We start from the raw sequence: 17,500 nt of genomic DNA, 5'->3' as shown, positions 1-17,500 counted from the left end.
AGAGTAGTCATGATGGGTATATTGCGCTTCGTATATTTGTATCCCTGTGTCACTTTGATGGCATGCATTGCTCTCACTCACACAATAGTAATAATAGTAATAATTCTTTCAGCTCTAGGCACAAGGCCAATAGTTTTGAAGTGAAAGGATGTCAATTATATCAACCCCAGTACTTGACTGGTACATATTTTATTGACCCTAAAAGCGTGAAAGGCAAAGTTGACCTTGGCAGGATTTGAACTCAGAGCATAAAGAGCCTGAAGAAATTCCACTTAACATTTTGTCCAACATGTTAGCAGTTGTGGTAGCTCACTGCCTCAATAGTAATAATTTCAAAAATAGACACAGGGTTTCCAGTTTAAATGAGAGAATGCAGTGAATTAACTTAACCTCCAGTACACAGTTATGTTATTTGTTAAAACCTCTTTATCTTCTCTCTGGAAAGGTGAAAGTTAAATTTGGTCTTAATAAAATTTGAACTGGGATGTAGGGACACAAGTAAAAAACTATAAAGGATTTTGTCTGATGTTGTACCAATTCTGCCACCACCACCACCACAACAACAGCAATAATAATACTTTCAAATTCTGGCTCAAGGCCAGCGAGTTCAGGGGAAGTAGGTAAGTTGATCATATCAACCCTCAGTACTCAACTAGTATTTATTTTATCGACCCTGAAAGGATGAAAGGCAAAGTCAACCTTGACGGAATTTGAACTTGGAATGTAAAGACAGACAAAATAACTCTAAACATTTTTCCCAACATGCTAACAATTCTGCCAGCCTGCCACCTTAATAATAATAATAATAATAATAATAATAATAATAATAATAATAATAATAATAATAATAATAATAACAATAATAATAAATAATGTAAGAGGAAAAAATCTAAATAATACTTTACTGTTATTAAATGGCCTAGATATTTGAAAGAATAACACTATTGTGCTGGTGATGGAACAGGGTGTATGATATAATAATTATACAGACTGCACCTATAGTGAGATGAAAAGTTTATAACTGAAGTGGTATAGTAAGTTGGGATGTCATTAATGAGGAGTGGAGGCCACAAGACCGTTGGATCTGCAATACTAAACTTCCCCCTCTCCTAATATGAAAAACACATCCAAAACGTTTGAAAAATATAAGCATAATCTGTCTTAGGTGGGCACTGCTATATAATCTGTCCTTGGCAGGCACTGTGATAGATATAATCTGTCCCACATGGTCATTGTTATAGATATAGTCTGTCCTAGTGAATATTTTATATAGTAAGACAATTTTACAAAAGCACCCTATGTATCTGTCTCCCTCACAATTATTTAATCACCTTAATTGTGTTTTTGCCCATCAATGATGGTCTGTCTGATGTTAACGTTGTTATATGCAGTTTGTATTATGTGGAGACTTACATCTTTATAGGCACTGTTGTATTGTCTATCCTATGTGGACATAATTTCTCCTTTAGTCAGATACTGTTGTTTACAGTCTGTCTTACACAGATACATTTATAAAATGTCCCATGCACTTCTCTCCCTCTCAAATATTTAATCACCTTCCTCCTATTTTCGTTTGTCAATGACGAATCATTGATATGTAAAAACATCTGGCTTTTTTTTTTTTTTTGCTCCTTTTGCCCTTGTCATCATCTCTCTTTTTCTTTGTCATCATTTACCTACTTCTTCACCATTATTTATCTTCTTAGCTGCCATTCATTTTCATTATCGTCTGTTTTCCTCTTTTGTCACCTAAAATAATGTAGTCTCTGAAAATACAAAAATACAGGTTAGTCAATACTAGTACACCTTTGATTACATGTCTGCTCAATCAGTGTCATCTTTGGACTAGACTGCAACAACATTTATATTTAGAGATCTGACTTACTATTTTTTACTTCTCTTTTGTATTACTCACCCTTATTTCAAGAAACCGTTTGCCTGTCAGGTCTTACTCCAGTTCCATTACCACTTTACTTATTACCATTTTCCCAAATAATTCACAAAAATCAATAAAATAAATAAGAAAAAAAATAACATTTAGTTCTGGAATGCCATTTCAAGAGTTATTTACAAAAATAAACAACTATTCAGTAGTTATGGAATGTGGGATTATTATTATCGTCATTATTATTATTAATAATAATAATAACATAGCACTGGTTCTGGTTCTGGTATAATTCCCTATGGGTTAATTATTACTGAAACACTACTGCTTCTATAATTTCTTCAAATTATATTGAAAATACAAACAAAATCTCTCTCTCTCTCTCTCTCATTAACACAGGAATTTTTGCTAAGTTTTGTAACTTCTGATGCTTGTTTATGATGATGATGATGATGGGGTAGTGGTGGCGGCAAAATTGAAGTGATTGTAGATACAGCAATCTCTTGTGTTGTAGAAAGGTTGTATTCCTAAAAGCTTTGCTGTAATGAGGGAATTCTATAAAGCAACATCTATTTCCCTATTGATTTCCATGCAATAAATCGTGATGCATTCCTGTGTAAATTCTTGGAATAAATAAACAAAAAAAAAAAAAACAAAAACCAATGCCAGTACTTGTATAACCATAACTAAAATATCTGAAACACGAGGAATCCTTGTGTATTGAGGATGATGACGATGATGATGATGGCAATAGTGATGGTAGTGATGATGATGACAATAATGGTTAATGACAGTGATTCTACTTCCTCAACTGTTGTATCTATAATGTTATTCTTTTGTAAGTTTTTATCATTTAGTTGGCAGAGAAGGGCTCTACCCATCACTTTTTGCAGAACATTTGTGCTGCACTTGGGAGCAGTTTGTTTTGCATCCCCTTTTTTTTTTTTCCATGCTAGCATCGGTTGAACAAATACATATTATCGAGACATTATTTTATAGTCAAATGCCTCCTCCACCTCTCTCTTATATATATATATATATATATATATATATATATATATATATATATATATATATAATTGAAATCTACAGAAAAACAAAAGATGAAAACAGGTGTATTAGTTTATATATATATATATATATATATATATATATATATATATATATATATATATATATATATATATTTGCACTAGTTTCATAAATGGCAATGCACAAAACTCTTGGCTTTTGAGTCACACTGTTGCTTCTGCTAAATATTAATAAAAATATATATGTATATATATACATATATACACATATATTGAGTTCTATTTTTCCCGTTTGCATCACCATACCTATACATATACTCTTTTACTTGTTTCAGTCATTTGACTGCGGCCATGCTGGAGCATCGCCTTTAGTCGAGAGAATCGACCCCAGGACTTATTCTTTGTAAGCCTAGTACTTATTCTATCGGTCTCTTTTTGCCAAACCGCTAAGTTACAGGGACGTAAACACACCAGCATTGGTTGTTAAGCAATGGTAGGGGGACAAACACAGACACACACACACACATATATATATATACATATACACGACGGGCTTCTTTCAGTTTCCGTCTACCAAAGCCTTGTGAGTGGATTTGGTAGACGGAAACTGAAAGAAGCCCGTTGTATATATGTATGTGTGTCTGTGTTTGTCCCCCCCCCCCTCACATCGCTTGACAACCTATCCTGGTGTGTTTACGTCCCCTTAACTTAGCGGTTCAGCAAAAGAGACCAATAGAATAAGTACTAGGCTTACAAAGAATAAGTCCTGGGGTCGATTTGCTTGACTAAAGGCGGTGCTCCAGCATGGCCACAGTCACATGACTGAAACAAGTAAGAGTAATAAATGAATATAAAATAAGCACCAGACTGAAATATGTTCTGTTGGCAATATAAATAACTTTAAAAGAAAAAGAAATAGGAAATCTTTCAGGGCACTGCTCCATCCAGGTCTCTGTTCAATGACTGAAACCAATAAAAAAAGCACATATATTTATATCAACACCTCTAAGGACTTCTCACATTCTCTTGAACCTCATCTGAATCACTACGAACTTGCACTTTCTGGATCTCTCCTAGTTTTTTGCAGTATTATGTATATTCATATATCTTTGCTTCCTCTTCAATGTGTTATAAATTAATTTGATGTCTTGCAACTGCCTCTTCATGTTTTGTTCTATTATACCTATATATATATATATATATATATATATATTATGATTGACCGTTGACTGGACACTATTCAATTTTTTTTCTCCGTGTTTTTCTCCTTGTCTCCGTATTCTTTCTGTTGAAGAGCGTAGCTCGAAACGTCAAAGACTTTCCGTATTCCCGAGCGTCATACTAATACATCCTTTTGTTATTTACACCACCTGTCCTCGTCTGTTGTTGTTTTTTCGTATATTCTCCCATATATATATATATATAATTTTCCAGAGGATGTAGCAACCGTTACCAATATAGCATAAGAACTTACCTTAGGGGATCATTAATTAGATTCCTTAAGGGTCGTTCTCACAGTTTATATTTATATTTTAAGGTTTTTAACTTTTAAATTTGTATATTTAAGATAGATAGAAACTTCAAACTCGATATATCCAAGATCGATTTATTTACCACTCTATGTCAACATTTCTGTGCCCAAACTTATCCAGTGACTGGTCCATTGGATTTCGACATTTGGCACTTCTTCTATATATATATAGCTTTATATATCTTTATATTTTCCTTAACTTTTTTTTTACAGTACATGATCATTTTGTTTCTTCTGTTCCTCATCCAGTTTTCTCTAGCTTGTGCATGTCTCGCTATGAATGATGCTCAGAAAGACTCTCTTGCAATTAGGGGATGGAAACTTGCTGGTAACAAGACTCGCTACGATGTGCAGTATGTGTTTAACTGTTGTGGACTCCAGGTAGTAAATGCACCAGTCTTATTGAACACAGGACACCCAGTGTGTAGTGGAGTGAGTATCATTTGTCTTTCACTTGTTTCTGTATCTCTACTTTTTCCTTTTTAAAACTTTATATTCTTGTCAATGGCTGAGTACCATGTGTTCCAAAGAAAGAACCCTTATGCGCTTGCTTGACCTGCTGGAAACAGCAGCCAAATTTCCCTCAGATCACAAGCCCAACCACTTAAAAAAGAAGGTAGGTTGTATAATATAGTCCTAGATACAATGTCTGAAAAGAGTGGGAATGGTCAAGTAAAAGAGAGGAAAGAATATTTAATCCGACCATATCCAGCCCAGATATCCTAGCTGTTTTATGTTAAATGTGACAGATCCATCCTCTCACACATACCCTACATTGCCATTCAATACCAAAATATATACAAACATACCATTGAAATCTTGAAGCAACAGTGTGAATAAATTTGATGAAATAAATCTAAATGCTAAAAAGTTCAACAAAACTGGATCAAACTAAATTACTTAGTCTAGGATTTTACTATGTTTGCTTAATATAGTTCTTTACTATATTTAGTAACTAAATTGCAGTTTTTCATCATTATCATTGAATTTTAATTGTGGAGGGATAGACCCAGGAAGGTGTGGAACGAAGTGGATCTTCAAGCACTGGACTTCACTGAGAAAGTGACAAGGGACCAGGAGTTGTGGCGGCGATTTGCTGTACTTGAGAAGACACATCAAACTAACTAAAATCGCATACATCCATACGTACAGGCTTGTCTTTTACAGATACTGGTGCTATGTAAAATGCACTCATGTCAGTGCTACATAAACACACCCATGCCAGTGACACATAGAAAGCCCCCAGCACACTCTATAAAGTGGTTGGCATTAGGAAGGGCATCTAACTATAGAAACCATGTTACAACTGGCAATTGGAGTCTGGTCAGCTCTCCAACTGACCAGCTCCTGTCAAACTGTCCAACCTATGCCTGCATGGAAAACAGATATTAAACAATGACGATCATCATCACCTTATCTTTATATCTGTTTTTCTTATGCATCATGAGTTAGATGAGATTTATTGAGGCAGCCTTCTCTGTTCTAGATGCTTTACCAGTTTGATTCCAAATAAGGTATTTATTCCTTTGGTTTTTATGACAAGCCATAAAATGACCTGACATGCTTTTAAAGCAGGTATAAACAATGGTACCATCTGACCAGTGTTATTGATTCATGTGTTAATTGCATCAACAATATCAGGACACAGGTGTGAAGAAACACACACACACACACACACACACACACACACACACACACACACACACACACACACACACACACACACACACACACACACACACACACACTCACTCACTCACTCACTCACTCACTCACTCACTCACTCACTCACTCACTCACTCACTCACTCACTCACTCACTCACTTATTTATGCTCACTCACCTGCACATATACATGCAATGGGAATGAGCCCAAAAACCAGTTTTCACTTTCCATCTACCAACTTAATTCACAAATCATTGATCAGTCTGGCGCTATCGAAGACACTTGCCCATTGTGCTATGCAACAGGAACAAGCACAAAACCATGTAGTTTAGAAGCCAACTTCTTTACCACATAGCCAGTCACTAATGTTGTCTCACACAGGCACAAGGCCACAACAATTTTAATGGCAAGTTATAATAGTTGTTTAGATCAACTCCAGTACTGGAATTGTATGTTATCTTTTTTGATGTTGGAAATCATCATCATCATCGTTTAACGTCCGCTTTCCATGCTAGCATGGGTTGGACGATTTGACTGAGGACTGGTGAGCCAGATGGCTACACCAGGCTCCAATCTGATTTGGCAGGGTTTCTATGGCTGGATACCCTTCGTAATGTCAACCACTCCGAGAGTGTAGTGGGTACTTTGAATATGAAAGGCGAAATTGATCTCATTAAGATTTAAACTCAACATTAAGAGCCCTACCAGCTGTTTTTGTTCTGAATTCTGTAAAGCAGAGATCAACTGTACTGCAATACTGTAAGATAGGATATATCTGTATTATATGTGAAAATTTTCTTGATTATCCTCCCTTTTCCATCACAGGCAATGTTTATGTAAGCAAGAGTTAAACAAGAGCACCTTGGGCAATTGTCTTCCACTATAGACCTGGACCAACCAATGACTTACAAGTGAATTTAGTAGATGGAAACTGTATGGCAGTCCATTCTGTGCATGTGTGTGTTTGTGTTTATCCTTCACTGGTTGACAACTTGGTGTTGATTTGTTTGCATCACCATAACTTAGCAGTTCAGCAAAAGGTATCAATAGAATAAATAACAGGCTTAAAATAATAAGTCCTGGAGTCAATGTGTTTGACTAAACCCTTCAAAGCAGTAACCCAGCATGGCTGCAGTCTAACAACTGAAACAAGTAAAAGATAAAAATCTTGACACCAAAAAAGAAAAGGAAAATGAAAGCACTCTAAATGTCATCTACTGCTCAATGGCCCACAATTACATTAAATTTGAAAACTTTTTAGAAAAGGTCTGAAATCCAAGAGAAAGCCACTTCAGTGGCTTCCTTTTCAGGATGCTGCCGACCTCTGTCGTAAGGTTTTTATCTAATCTTCTATCATTCATCATCATCATGCATCTGTTTTCCATACTGGATATGGGCTACATGGTTTGACAGCTGGTAAGGCCAGAAGCTGCACCAGACTCCATTGTCTGTTCTGGCATGGTTTCTATGGCTGGATGCCCTGCCTAATGCTAACCACTTTACAAAGTGTACTGGGTGCTTTTAATGTGGCACCAGTACCAGTGCTTTTAAAGTGACACCGGTACCAGTGTTTTTTATGTGGCACCAGCACTGGTGTGCTTTACATGGCACAATGCTTTTAATGTGGCATTATCACCAGTGTTTTTATGTGGTACCAGCACCAGTGCTTTTTACGTGGCACTGTTAGTGTAAGGTAAGAATTTTCATATGAATTGATCTTTGTATATGACAGGCAGTTATTTCATCAATCTCAGAGGGTACAAGTGCCAAAGTCAACCTTGGCAAAGTATTTGAACTGAAAATCTCTTTGGAATGACATTAAATACACTACAGAACTTAACCTGGCATTCAAGCATCGCTTCCAACTCACCGTCTAATGATTCTAGTCATTAGTTACAAAATATTACAACTGAGTAACAGGTGTGACTGATTTTGCAGCTGTTACATCGGTTTAATACTCATACTTTTCTACATTGATAGATGATTAATATACAAAAGGTTTTTTCTCATACATTTTCGTATCAGCTTTGTGTGTGTGTATGTATGTGTGTGTGGATATATTTCTTGTGTGAATGTTAGATTTTAGTGTTACACATCAATGAACAAACATAAGTATGTCAATGTGCATGTGTTACATACAGATAGATATCCACAGCTAAACACTTAAGTATATATATATTTTCCCTGTTTGTGTTTTTGTGGTTATGTTACACACACATATACAGACAGACAGGTAAGTAGATAGAGAGAAAGTGAGAGAGAAAAACACACATACATACAGGCATAAATATATATGTAGACACATTGACATAGAGTAGTAACAACAGTAAAATCTATCATGTATTGAAGTGGGGGGTGGTTTTACTACACACTTTCCTAACATATCACTGTATTACCACTTGCAGAGTGATTGAGTATAATTTTTGAAATTAATACATATAGATGTTTTCCTGAACCAATGAGGCTTTTCTAAGTTTTTTGCCGTTTAGCCTCAGACCATCCCCTGTTCATACAGACAGCATTCAAGCTGTGACCATCTTGTTTTTTCTCTTTCATACAGGGAGAATCAGAACCACTTTATCCAATGAGTTCATTTTTTTAACATGGTAGAATTTAGTTTTAATGATATTCGGCTTCTATTTTCAGCAGGTAACTATGTAAAATGAGGTGGCAGCAGTTAATGTGCTCTCAGCTACTACCACCACTACCCACAATCCACCACCCCCACTAATAATTTTAAATTACTTCCAACCAATTATCGACCTTCATCATCATCATTTAATGTCTGCCTTCCATGCTGGCATGGGTTGGATGGCTTGACAGGAGTCGGCCAGGTAGAAGACTACCTCAGGCTACTATGTCTGTTTTGGCAGGGCTTTTACAGCTGATTTTTACCTTTCTAACACCAACTACTCTGTAGAGTCAACTGAGTGCTTTTTACGTGGGACCAGTACAGACAAGGTCAGTTTTGGCAAGGGTTTTACAGCTGGATGCCCTTCCAAATGCCAAGCACTTTACTGTGTGGACTGGATACTTTTTATGTGTCACTGGCAGGGTCACCAAATAACTTGCAAGACAAGGAATTTTGAGAGGGAAGAAAGCATTGTCATTGCCTCTGTGAGGCCTAACATTCAAAGGTGATGCTTCACCACCTCGTCCCATGTCTCCCTGGGTCTCCCTCTACCCTGGATTCCTTCAACTGTTTGGGAGTGGCACTTCTTCACACAGCTTTCCTCATCCATCCATTGTACATGACCATACCAATGCAAACGTCTCTCTTGCATGCCACATCCAATGCTTCTTATGTCCAACATTTCTCTCGGGGCACTTACACTCTGTCATGTGTGCACACTGACATTACACATCCAGCGGATCATGCTAGCTTCATTTTTTTTGAGCCTACGCATGTCTTCAGCAGTTATGGCCCATGCTTCACTGCCGTGAGGCATGGCAGTTTACACACATGCATCGTACAATCTACCTTTCACTCTGAGCGAGAGGCCCTTTGTCACCAGTAGGGGTAGAAGCTTTCTGAACTTTTCCCAGGCTATTCTTATTCTAGTGGTAACACTCTCTGAGCATCCACCCCCCCACTACAGACTTAGTCACCTAGGTAGCGGAAGCTATCAACTACTTCTAGTTTCTCCCCTTGGCATGTGATGGAATCTGTTTCTGAGCATCTTTGGTGTTTATTGCCCCAGTGCATCTACCGCACACAAAAGCTATCTTCCCGGTTAATCTTCCTTTGATGTTGCTGCACCTCTTATGTGTCCATAGCTTACACTGGGTACATCTTAATGGAGTTTCCACCTACACTTTTTCTACAGATCAAGCAGGGCCACCTACATGAAAGGGTGTGTGATATGTTCGCCTTCCTACTTACTAGAACTTTGGTCTTTGCATACCATGGACTCCTGTCATTAGGTTCAGCAATTTCTCGCCAAACACATGATTTGTTTATAGTGATCAAATGTTTGTGTACACATAAGCTGACTCTCTCCATCAAATCTACATTACCTGTACAGGTGCACTATGTACCACATGTCAGATGATGAAATGATCACAGAACAACATGGAATGAAGTGCTTTGCTCAAGAACACAACGCAATGCCCAGTCTGAGAATCAAACCCATAACATTGCAATTGTAAGTGCAATGCTCTAACCACTAAGCCATGTGCCTTCACACACACACACACACACACACACACACACACACACAGAAGGCAGAAAATTAGCAATCATTAGAGTATTGAATGTCTCATAGTATTTTTCTGAGTCTCTGTGCTCTTTGTTCAAATTCTGCCCAGGTCAACTTTGTCTTTCATTCTTTCAAGATCAATAAAAGAAGTTCTCATTCTTCACCCTGAATTGCTACTGTTTTTTATTGACCAATTCAGGGCAGTGGACTGACAAAATTGTTAGGACATTGGACAGGATGTTTTGTCATACTATTTCTGGCTCTTTTTCATTGTGACAGCAATGCCTACCATGACACTGGTACCAAACTGTTCTGGACTTGCCTTTCCCTCAGACATCTGTAACATAAAGGGGAGAGACTAGCATGCAAGGGCAACTGCTAATTTTCTATGGAAAAGCTTTCCCAGGTCTGCACATAGAGGTGCAGAGACATGATCAACCTTCACTGATGGAGGCATTAGATATACAATCCTGTGGTTAAGAAGTTTGCTTTACATTCCAGGGTTCCTGGTTCAATCATACTGAATGGCACTTTAGGCCAGTGCCTTCTACATTAGGCATCAATTGACCGAAACCTTATTAGAACTTGATAGTCAGAAACTATGTGGATGTCCATTGGAGGAGCTGTTCCCCTTTCCTAATTGGACACCATCATCTGGCCTTTGAGTTCACTTTGTTGCAAGCATTAAGAACCAACTCTCCAATTTGAAGATACTTGACCATTTTTCCCCCTATAGAACATAGACCTTTCATGACCTAACTGTATTGTTCTCTGGGTCTCTTTTCTGCCCCTTTCCCAGGTCCTGTTGGTTTTGAATTGTTCTCAATGCTTCTGTAACTTCCTTTTTTCTAGGTAGGGGTGTTGGCCCTACAAAATCCCATTTTTACCTCTGGAGTTTAGAGGTAACTTCCTCCATTACTCTGGCCTTGGTGGTCCTGCAAAAAGATCATGAGTACTACCCTTTCTCTTCTAACTAAGCTATTAAAGAGAAAATCATAAAACAATGAAGCAATTTGAGCAGCCACATAGAGGCTTCCTCGTCAGCACAAATGGGCAATCTAGATGGTGATTATGGCTTGCCATTTTATGTCGTATAAAGACACGTGTAGAAGCCACAAGGAAGTCTTATTGATGTTTCTAGATTATCTCTGTAAGATAGTAAACATTTGTCAGTAGTCAATAGAGTTAGTATTAAGTCTCCTGTAATAACTGACTAATCCTTTAATCCTTCTGCAGTTCAGCTTTAGCATATTTGATTACAACGTAATAACTAGGTTTGTGTGTGTGTATCTATGCATGTTTGAGTGTTGTTAATCTGAGGAAGGAAGGGATGAATCACATTTATGTTTATTCTAGTCAAGAGACTGTGATGATTGGAAGATAGCAAGGTTTAATTTGAATTGTTATTGATGTCTGAAATGGGTTTATATATGTATATATATATATATATATATATATATATATATAATGTGTTTATAATATATGTGTGTGTGTGCTTTATATTACATAATATAGTGTATTAAAAATGTTTGAGTTTAATCTTTTTTGACCTTCCTACCAAAATTGGTGTATCAGCATGGCTACACATGGTTGTGCAGATGACCTCAAACAGTACAGCACTGGGCAAAATACATTTAATCTTACTTGTGAGGTTCAAATCCTGCATATGGTGACCTTACTGTTCAGCCTTTTGGAGTAAAAAAAAATTTTAAATAAGTAAAAGAGAGACAGCAATATATTGGTGATTATTCAATGGACTTTGATCTTCTGCTACAATCATTGATCTTGTGTGTGATCATAAGAAATCAATGTTTAATTTGCTTTTCAAATGGTAGACGTGTTAATGGTTAGAAGGAAAACATAGAGGAGTGATTGCACGACAGTGTAGATCATAGGGAATGGAGGATTAATGAACTCCTTTGTCTTCTGTGTTTCAAAACTGTTACTGCTACTGTCATCATTAGCTAAATATATGTTTACTTTAATCTACTTTGATTTGTGCCTAGGATCAGAAAGAGTCTGTGGTAAATAATCTACATCATTACAAAAATACATACATACACGCACACACACACACACACACACACACACACAATCACACACACACACACACACACACACAATCACACACACACACACACAATCACACACACACACACACACACACACACACACACACACACAAACAAACCATTCCGTTGGTTGAAGAATCTTTTTTTTCTCTCTCATTACTAAGTTTCACTTTGTCATACATCCCCTCACAATTAATAAAAGAATATACCAGTCAAGTACCAAGATGGATATAATTGGCTGTAACATTTGCCAATCCCTGCAAATTTTCACTTTGTACCAAATTTAGAATCATAATCATCATCATCATCATTAAGGCTGTGAGTTGGCAGAATTATTAGCATGCCGGGTGAAATGCTTAGCAGCATGTCACCCATCTTTAGATTCTGAGTTCAAATTCTGCTGAGGTTAACTTTGCCATTCATCCTTTCGAGGTCAATAAAATAAGTACCAGTTGAACACTGGGGCCAATGTAATCAGTTGATTACAGAATTTTACAGACGGTCCACAAATTACTGTTTTGCATTACATAATCAGAGATGCACATGCTATCAGCCACTAAAGGACATGCTCAACTGGTTACGGTCAACAAATGACAAGCAAATCTGAGGTATTGAGCAGAATATTTGCTGTAGCCCATCATTTATATCAAGACAAAACATGTACATGATAACACTTCCAATCAGTTAAGATCAGAAGCCATGAGAGCCTGTGCCTGGTATTGCATCAGAGCATTTTATTATTATTACCCCTTCTCTCAAAAATTGCTGACATTGTGCCAACATTTGAAACCGTTCTTCTTCTTGCCATTAAAATGGCCCTGGGGTACAAATATACGAAGCCCAATATGACCATCATGACTATATCATGACTTATTTGTCTGATAAGGGTACACCAGGCACATATGTGCATGACATGTTGATTTCATATCAAGATAAAGAGTGCATGACCTTGCAGGTGGGGCTCAGTTAGAACTTTTTTCAGGTTGAGTAGCTCATCTTGCTCAAAAGATCCATGAATAAGGGTTGTTTAATGAAATAAAGATGTTGAATGCAACACCCATGTTTCCAGAGGTGAATTATTCAAACCCCAGAGAGTTCCTCACAACACATGGCTATGATGCTCCCCCTCTACTTCTGCTCATGGTCAGAGATGCACATATCATCAGCCACCAAGGGACATGCTCAACTGGTTATGGTCAAACAACTGACAAGCAAATCTGTGGTATTAAGCAGAATATTTGCTGTAGCCCATCTTTTATACCAGGACAAAATATGTACATGATAACACTTCCAATCAGTTAAGATCAGAAGCTATGAGAGCCAGTGTCTGATATTGCATCAGAGCATTTTATTATCATTATTATTATTATCATTATCAACGGTAATAATAATTCAGAGTATTTGGGTAATTTATAAATTAACAGTGTAATGTGGTAAATCGGTAATTAAGTAGTCTTATTCTTTCAGTAGTGGTAAAAAGATTGACTCAGGGGTGGGAGCTACAGTAGAACCAATTCTTTCTTGATCTCTCCACATACCTGATCCTAAGAAACAGGAGTGGGGCAGGGGATCACACCCCCACTCCCCAGTACTTGACTGGTACTGTACTTATCAACTCTAAAAGGATGAGAGACCAAGTTAGCCTGAGTGAGATTTATACAGAAAAGTAATGTAGACGGTCAGAATAAAATACCACAAATATCATTAAAAAGTTTAACTCTGAAGTGAAGTGTGTTTTTTTTTTTTAACACAATTCATTTGTAAAGGGATTTTTTCCCCAGATGAAAACTACAGCTTCTGGCTTTTCAGTGATACATGTACATTAACTATCATTTAGATAGAGATTTTATTCTAGAGCTACTTTGATTGTATAATTCGAATTTTATTCAGTCTTAGTGGTGTCATTGCAAACCACTGTGTTGTTTATCCACTGTTTCTGTATACTTCAGACTGGCCAATTTGGCCTTGTTTTAGAAGTGGTATGAGTATGTGACATTGGTAAACTAGAAAAATTGCATAATGTGCATCTGTTGTTCTCCCAGTCACTTTCAGGAAGATTTCATTTCATCAAGCTCTGATGTATAGATGTGTCATAAAAATTTTATTCTAGAACTGCTTCTAATGCATAATTCACACACACACACACACACGTGTGTGTATTGACCACATGCAAACATCCGGGCACCAGTAACAACACACTTCCTAAATCAATTTATCTCGTTTTCTTGACCTAATTAAATCTAAAACACACATGCCCTCTCTCTCTCTCTTTCTCTCTCTCTCTCTCTCTCTCTCTCTCTCTCTCGTTTTGAATCAATCCTAAGGAATCAACAATGATATGCGTCAAGTCTATTTGATCTCTCGTTGTTCCAGATAGACTATAGATTATACTATAATGTAGGTACAACAACCAAACTAACCGATACTTCATTCCACATTGTATAATTATGTAAGCAACAGAGTAACTGTCTAAATTTAAGCTGGACACACCTCACCTGCCTACCTGTCTACTGTAGGTAGTGATGTCCTAATTTATCCATCACTACTGACATCCTGCTGCACATGCCTGTGAGTGAGCCTCTACATGACCAGTTGATCTGCTAGAAATAACAGTTTCATCTCCCTTTAAAAAAATACAGAATACATTAGATAATATGATCCAAGATACACAATTTCAAAAATGAAAGAAAGGCTAGTCAGAGTTAACCTTGTTTTAAGCAACATCCTGACATATGCAATGTATTTGGGTTCATATGTCTTCATCATTTAATTAGTCTCAGGTTAGCCCTCACTGAACTGGCCTATGATCAAATGTATCCTAACCAAAACCATCCAACCTCTTTCTCTGGCACACTGCACTCAGCACCAAATTATTTAATGTGTCCTTTCCATTGTTTTATTTCACATTCATTTTCATTGTACCCACTGTTTACTATCGGTGGAGGTGCAATGGCTCAGTGGTTAGGGCAGTGGAATTGCGGTTTCGATTCCCAGACCGGGCGTTGTGAGTGTTTATTGAGCGAAAACACCTAAAAGCTCCACGAGGCTCTGGCAGGGGATGGTGGCGAACCCTGCTGTACTCTTCCTCCACAACTTTCTCTATCTCTTACTTCCTGTTTCTGTTGTGCCTGTAATTCAAAGGGTCAGCCTTGTCACACTGTGTCACGCTGATTATCCCCGAGAACTACGTTAAGGATACACATGTCTGTGGAGTGCTCAGCCATTTGCATCTTAATTTCACGAGCAGGCTGTTCCGTTGATAGGATCAACTGGAACCCTCGACGCCGTAAGCGATGGAGTGCCAACAGTTTGTTATTGTACCATTTTGTTTTTTTTGTTTTGTTTTTCTTTTATGTTTTGTTTGTCCAACTTTATATATTGTTTATCAGTCTCCTTCTTACTTTATTTATCTTTAGTCATTTTACATGTGTGTTTTTTATCTTCTACCTACACATACACACAAGAGGAAACGGTTGTCATAGCTGATATGTCTTTATTTATATGTTTGTTCAGTCAAGGCTAATTTGAACCTAAGTAACAATAACAACTCAGAGCATGGATGGTTGACTGGACTGTGTAGATAGGTTCCATCCAAACTGCCAACTAAGAGATTGACAGTTCACATTCTGTTACCACTTAGCCAAGACAGTTAATTCCCACATCATCTACAAAAAAAAAAAAACAGGGAAGAAGAGAGAGGTAAGAAAATAAAAAAAGTTGGGTGAGGATAAAGCAGCAGATGATGAAGTGGAAGTGGGCAGTGGACCACATATCCCAGAACAAATAGGGTGCTCAGCTGCGCCCCACAGTAATGACCGTGAGGACATTGCTGCAGAGAATGGCCAGTGACACTTGCTGCAACAGCCACTCCACTCTGCAGGCTCGTTTCTCTGAAGAGCCGTTGTTATCCCTGTTTTGCTGAGGAAATCGGTAGTACAGAGTCCTAGAACACCTGACATCTCGATGGTGACCATTACAAACTGATAGCAGCTGGCCAGTCCCTTGTATTTATTGATTTTTCTCTCCTCCATATTATTGTGGTGACACCCAGATTTGCAGTAGATGCTTCTAGACATTTAACTCAACTCTTTGGTAATTATGTCATCAGCTGCAGAAAGATGAAAGGCAAAGTTTACTTAAATGGGATTTGAACTCTGAACATATTATAAGTAGATACTGAAGGATAGCAATAACCAGCTCTTTACTACAAACAGCAATAACATTGCAAAATTAAAGGGTGTTTTATTAACTTATAATACTGAGTTTAACTTCTTTTGGTGCTGCTGTCAGACTCACATCAACCCTAATCAAACTGACCGGTGATCAAAGGGCTCGACCTTTTCTTTCAAGTAGTCCAGTGTGTCCTTGTTTTAAAGACTGAATGTTGGATTGAAGGGAGATTTAACTGCTACTTCTAGCAGTTGGATCACCATTTAGAAACTCCTTCATTCACTCATATTTCCTCTGTTGGAATAGCTTGGAGAGAGACAGGTTCTGCTGAACTTATTTAAGTTTCCTTGAACACTAGTATTGCATTTTGGTCTTAAAGACTGTTATTCCAAAGTCTCCTCACCACCACATGTTATTGTATACCCAGACACCATAGTCTAGAGTTTTCATCACTGTCCCTATAACACTGGCTTTAGAGATCCCCTCACTCTGTTATTTATATATCAAAAAATAAGACAGGATGGTCATGGCTAGAAAGCCTCTGGTCTAGATATGCTCCATCAGGGATGACCTTGGGCTTCTCAGAATAATGAAAAGCAATGTTGGATTTGAACTCATAATCTAGAGAGCTGAAACTAATCCCGGTCAACATCCTCCAGATATCAACTTCAAATGTCTGAACTAGAATATTCTCTCTCATTCACCTAATTTCTGCCATCAACAAATGACTAAATGTTAGGAATAGAACAATAATAGTTTATCATTGTATTGGTTTATGCATTCTTTCAACTCCTTTCCCAGCTACCAATTAAAATGACCTTTCACCTTATATTTAATTACTACCACCTTGTCTCAATGTAACCCCCCTCTCTCTCTCTCTCTCTCTCTCTCTCTCTCTCTCTCTCTCTCTCTCTCTCTCTATATATATATATATATATATATATATA

General features: G+C 37.4%; 1 protein-coding gene across 1 annotated transcript in view; it reads left to right on the top strand.

Moving 5' to 3' along the window:
- LOC106881683 (tetraspanin-13) overlaps nt 1-17,500 on the top strand; it is a 105,646-nt gene that overhangs the window by 62,399 nt on the left and 25,747 nt on the right. Inside the window, 1 exon segment of the mRNA XM_014932148.3 lies at nt 4,661-4,879. Coding sequence (XP_014787634.1) covers nt 4,661-4,879 — 219 coding nt within the window.

Source organism: Octopus bimaculoides, chromosome 16, assembly GCF_046866305.1.
Source record: "Octopus bimaculoides isolate indiv1 chromosome 16, ASM4686630v1, whole genome shotgun sequence".
Taxonomy (NCBI): Eukaryota; Metazoa; Mollusca; class Cephalopoda; order Octopoda; family Octopodidae; genus Octopus; species Octopus bimaculoides.
The sequence above is the reverse complement of the archived record's forward strand: the minus strand, read 5'-3'. Positions and strand labels throughout refer to the sequence as shown.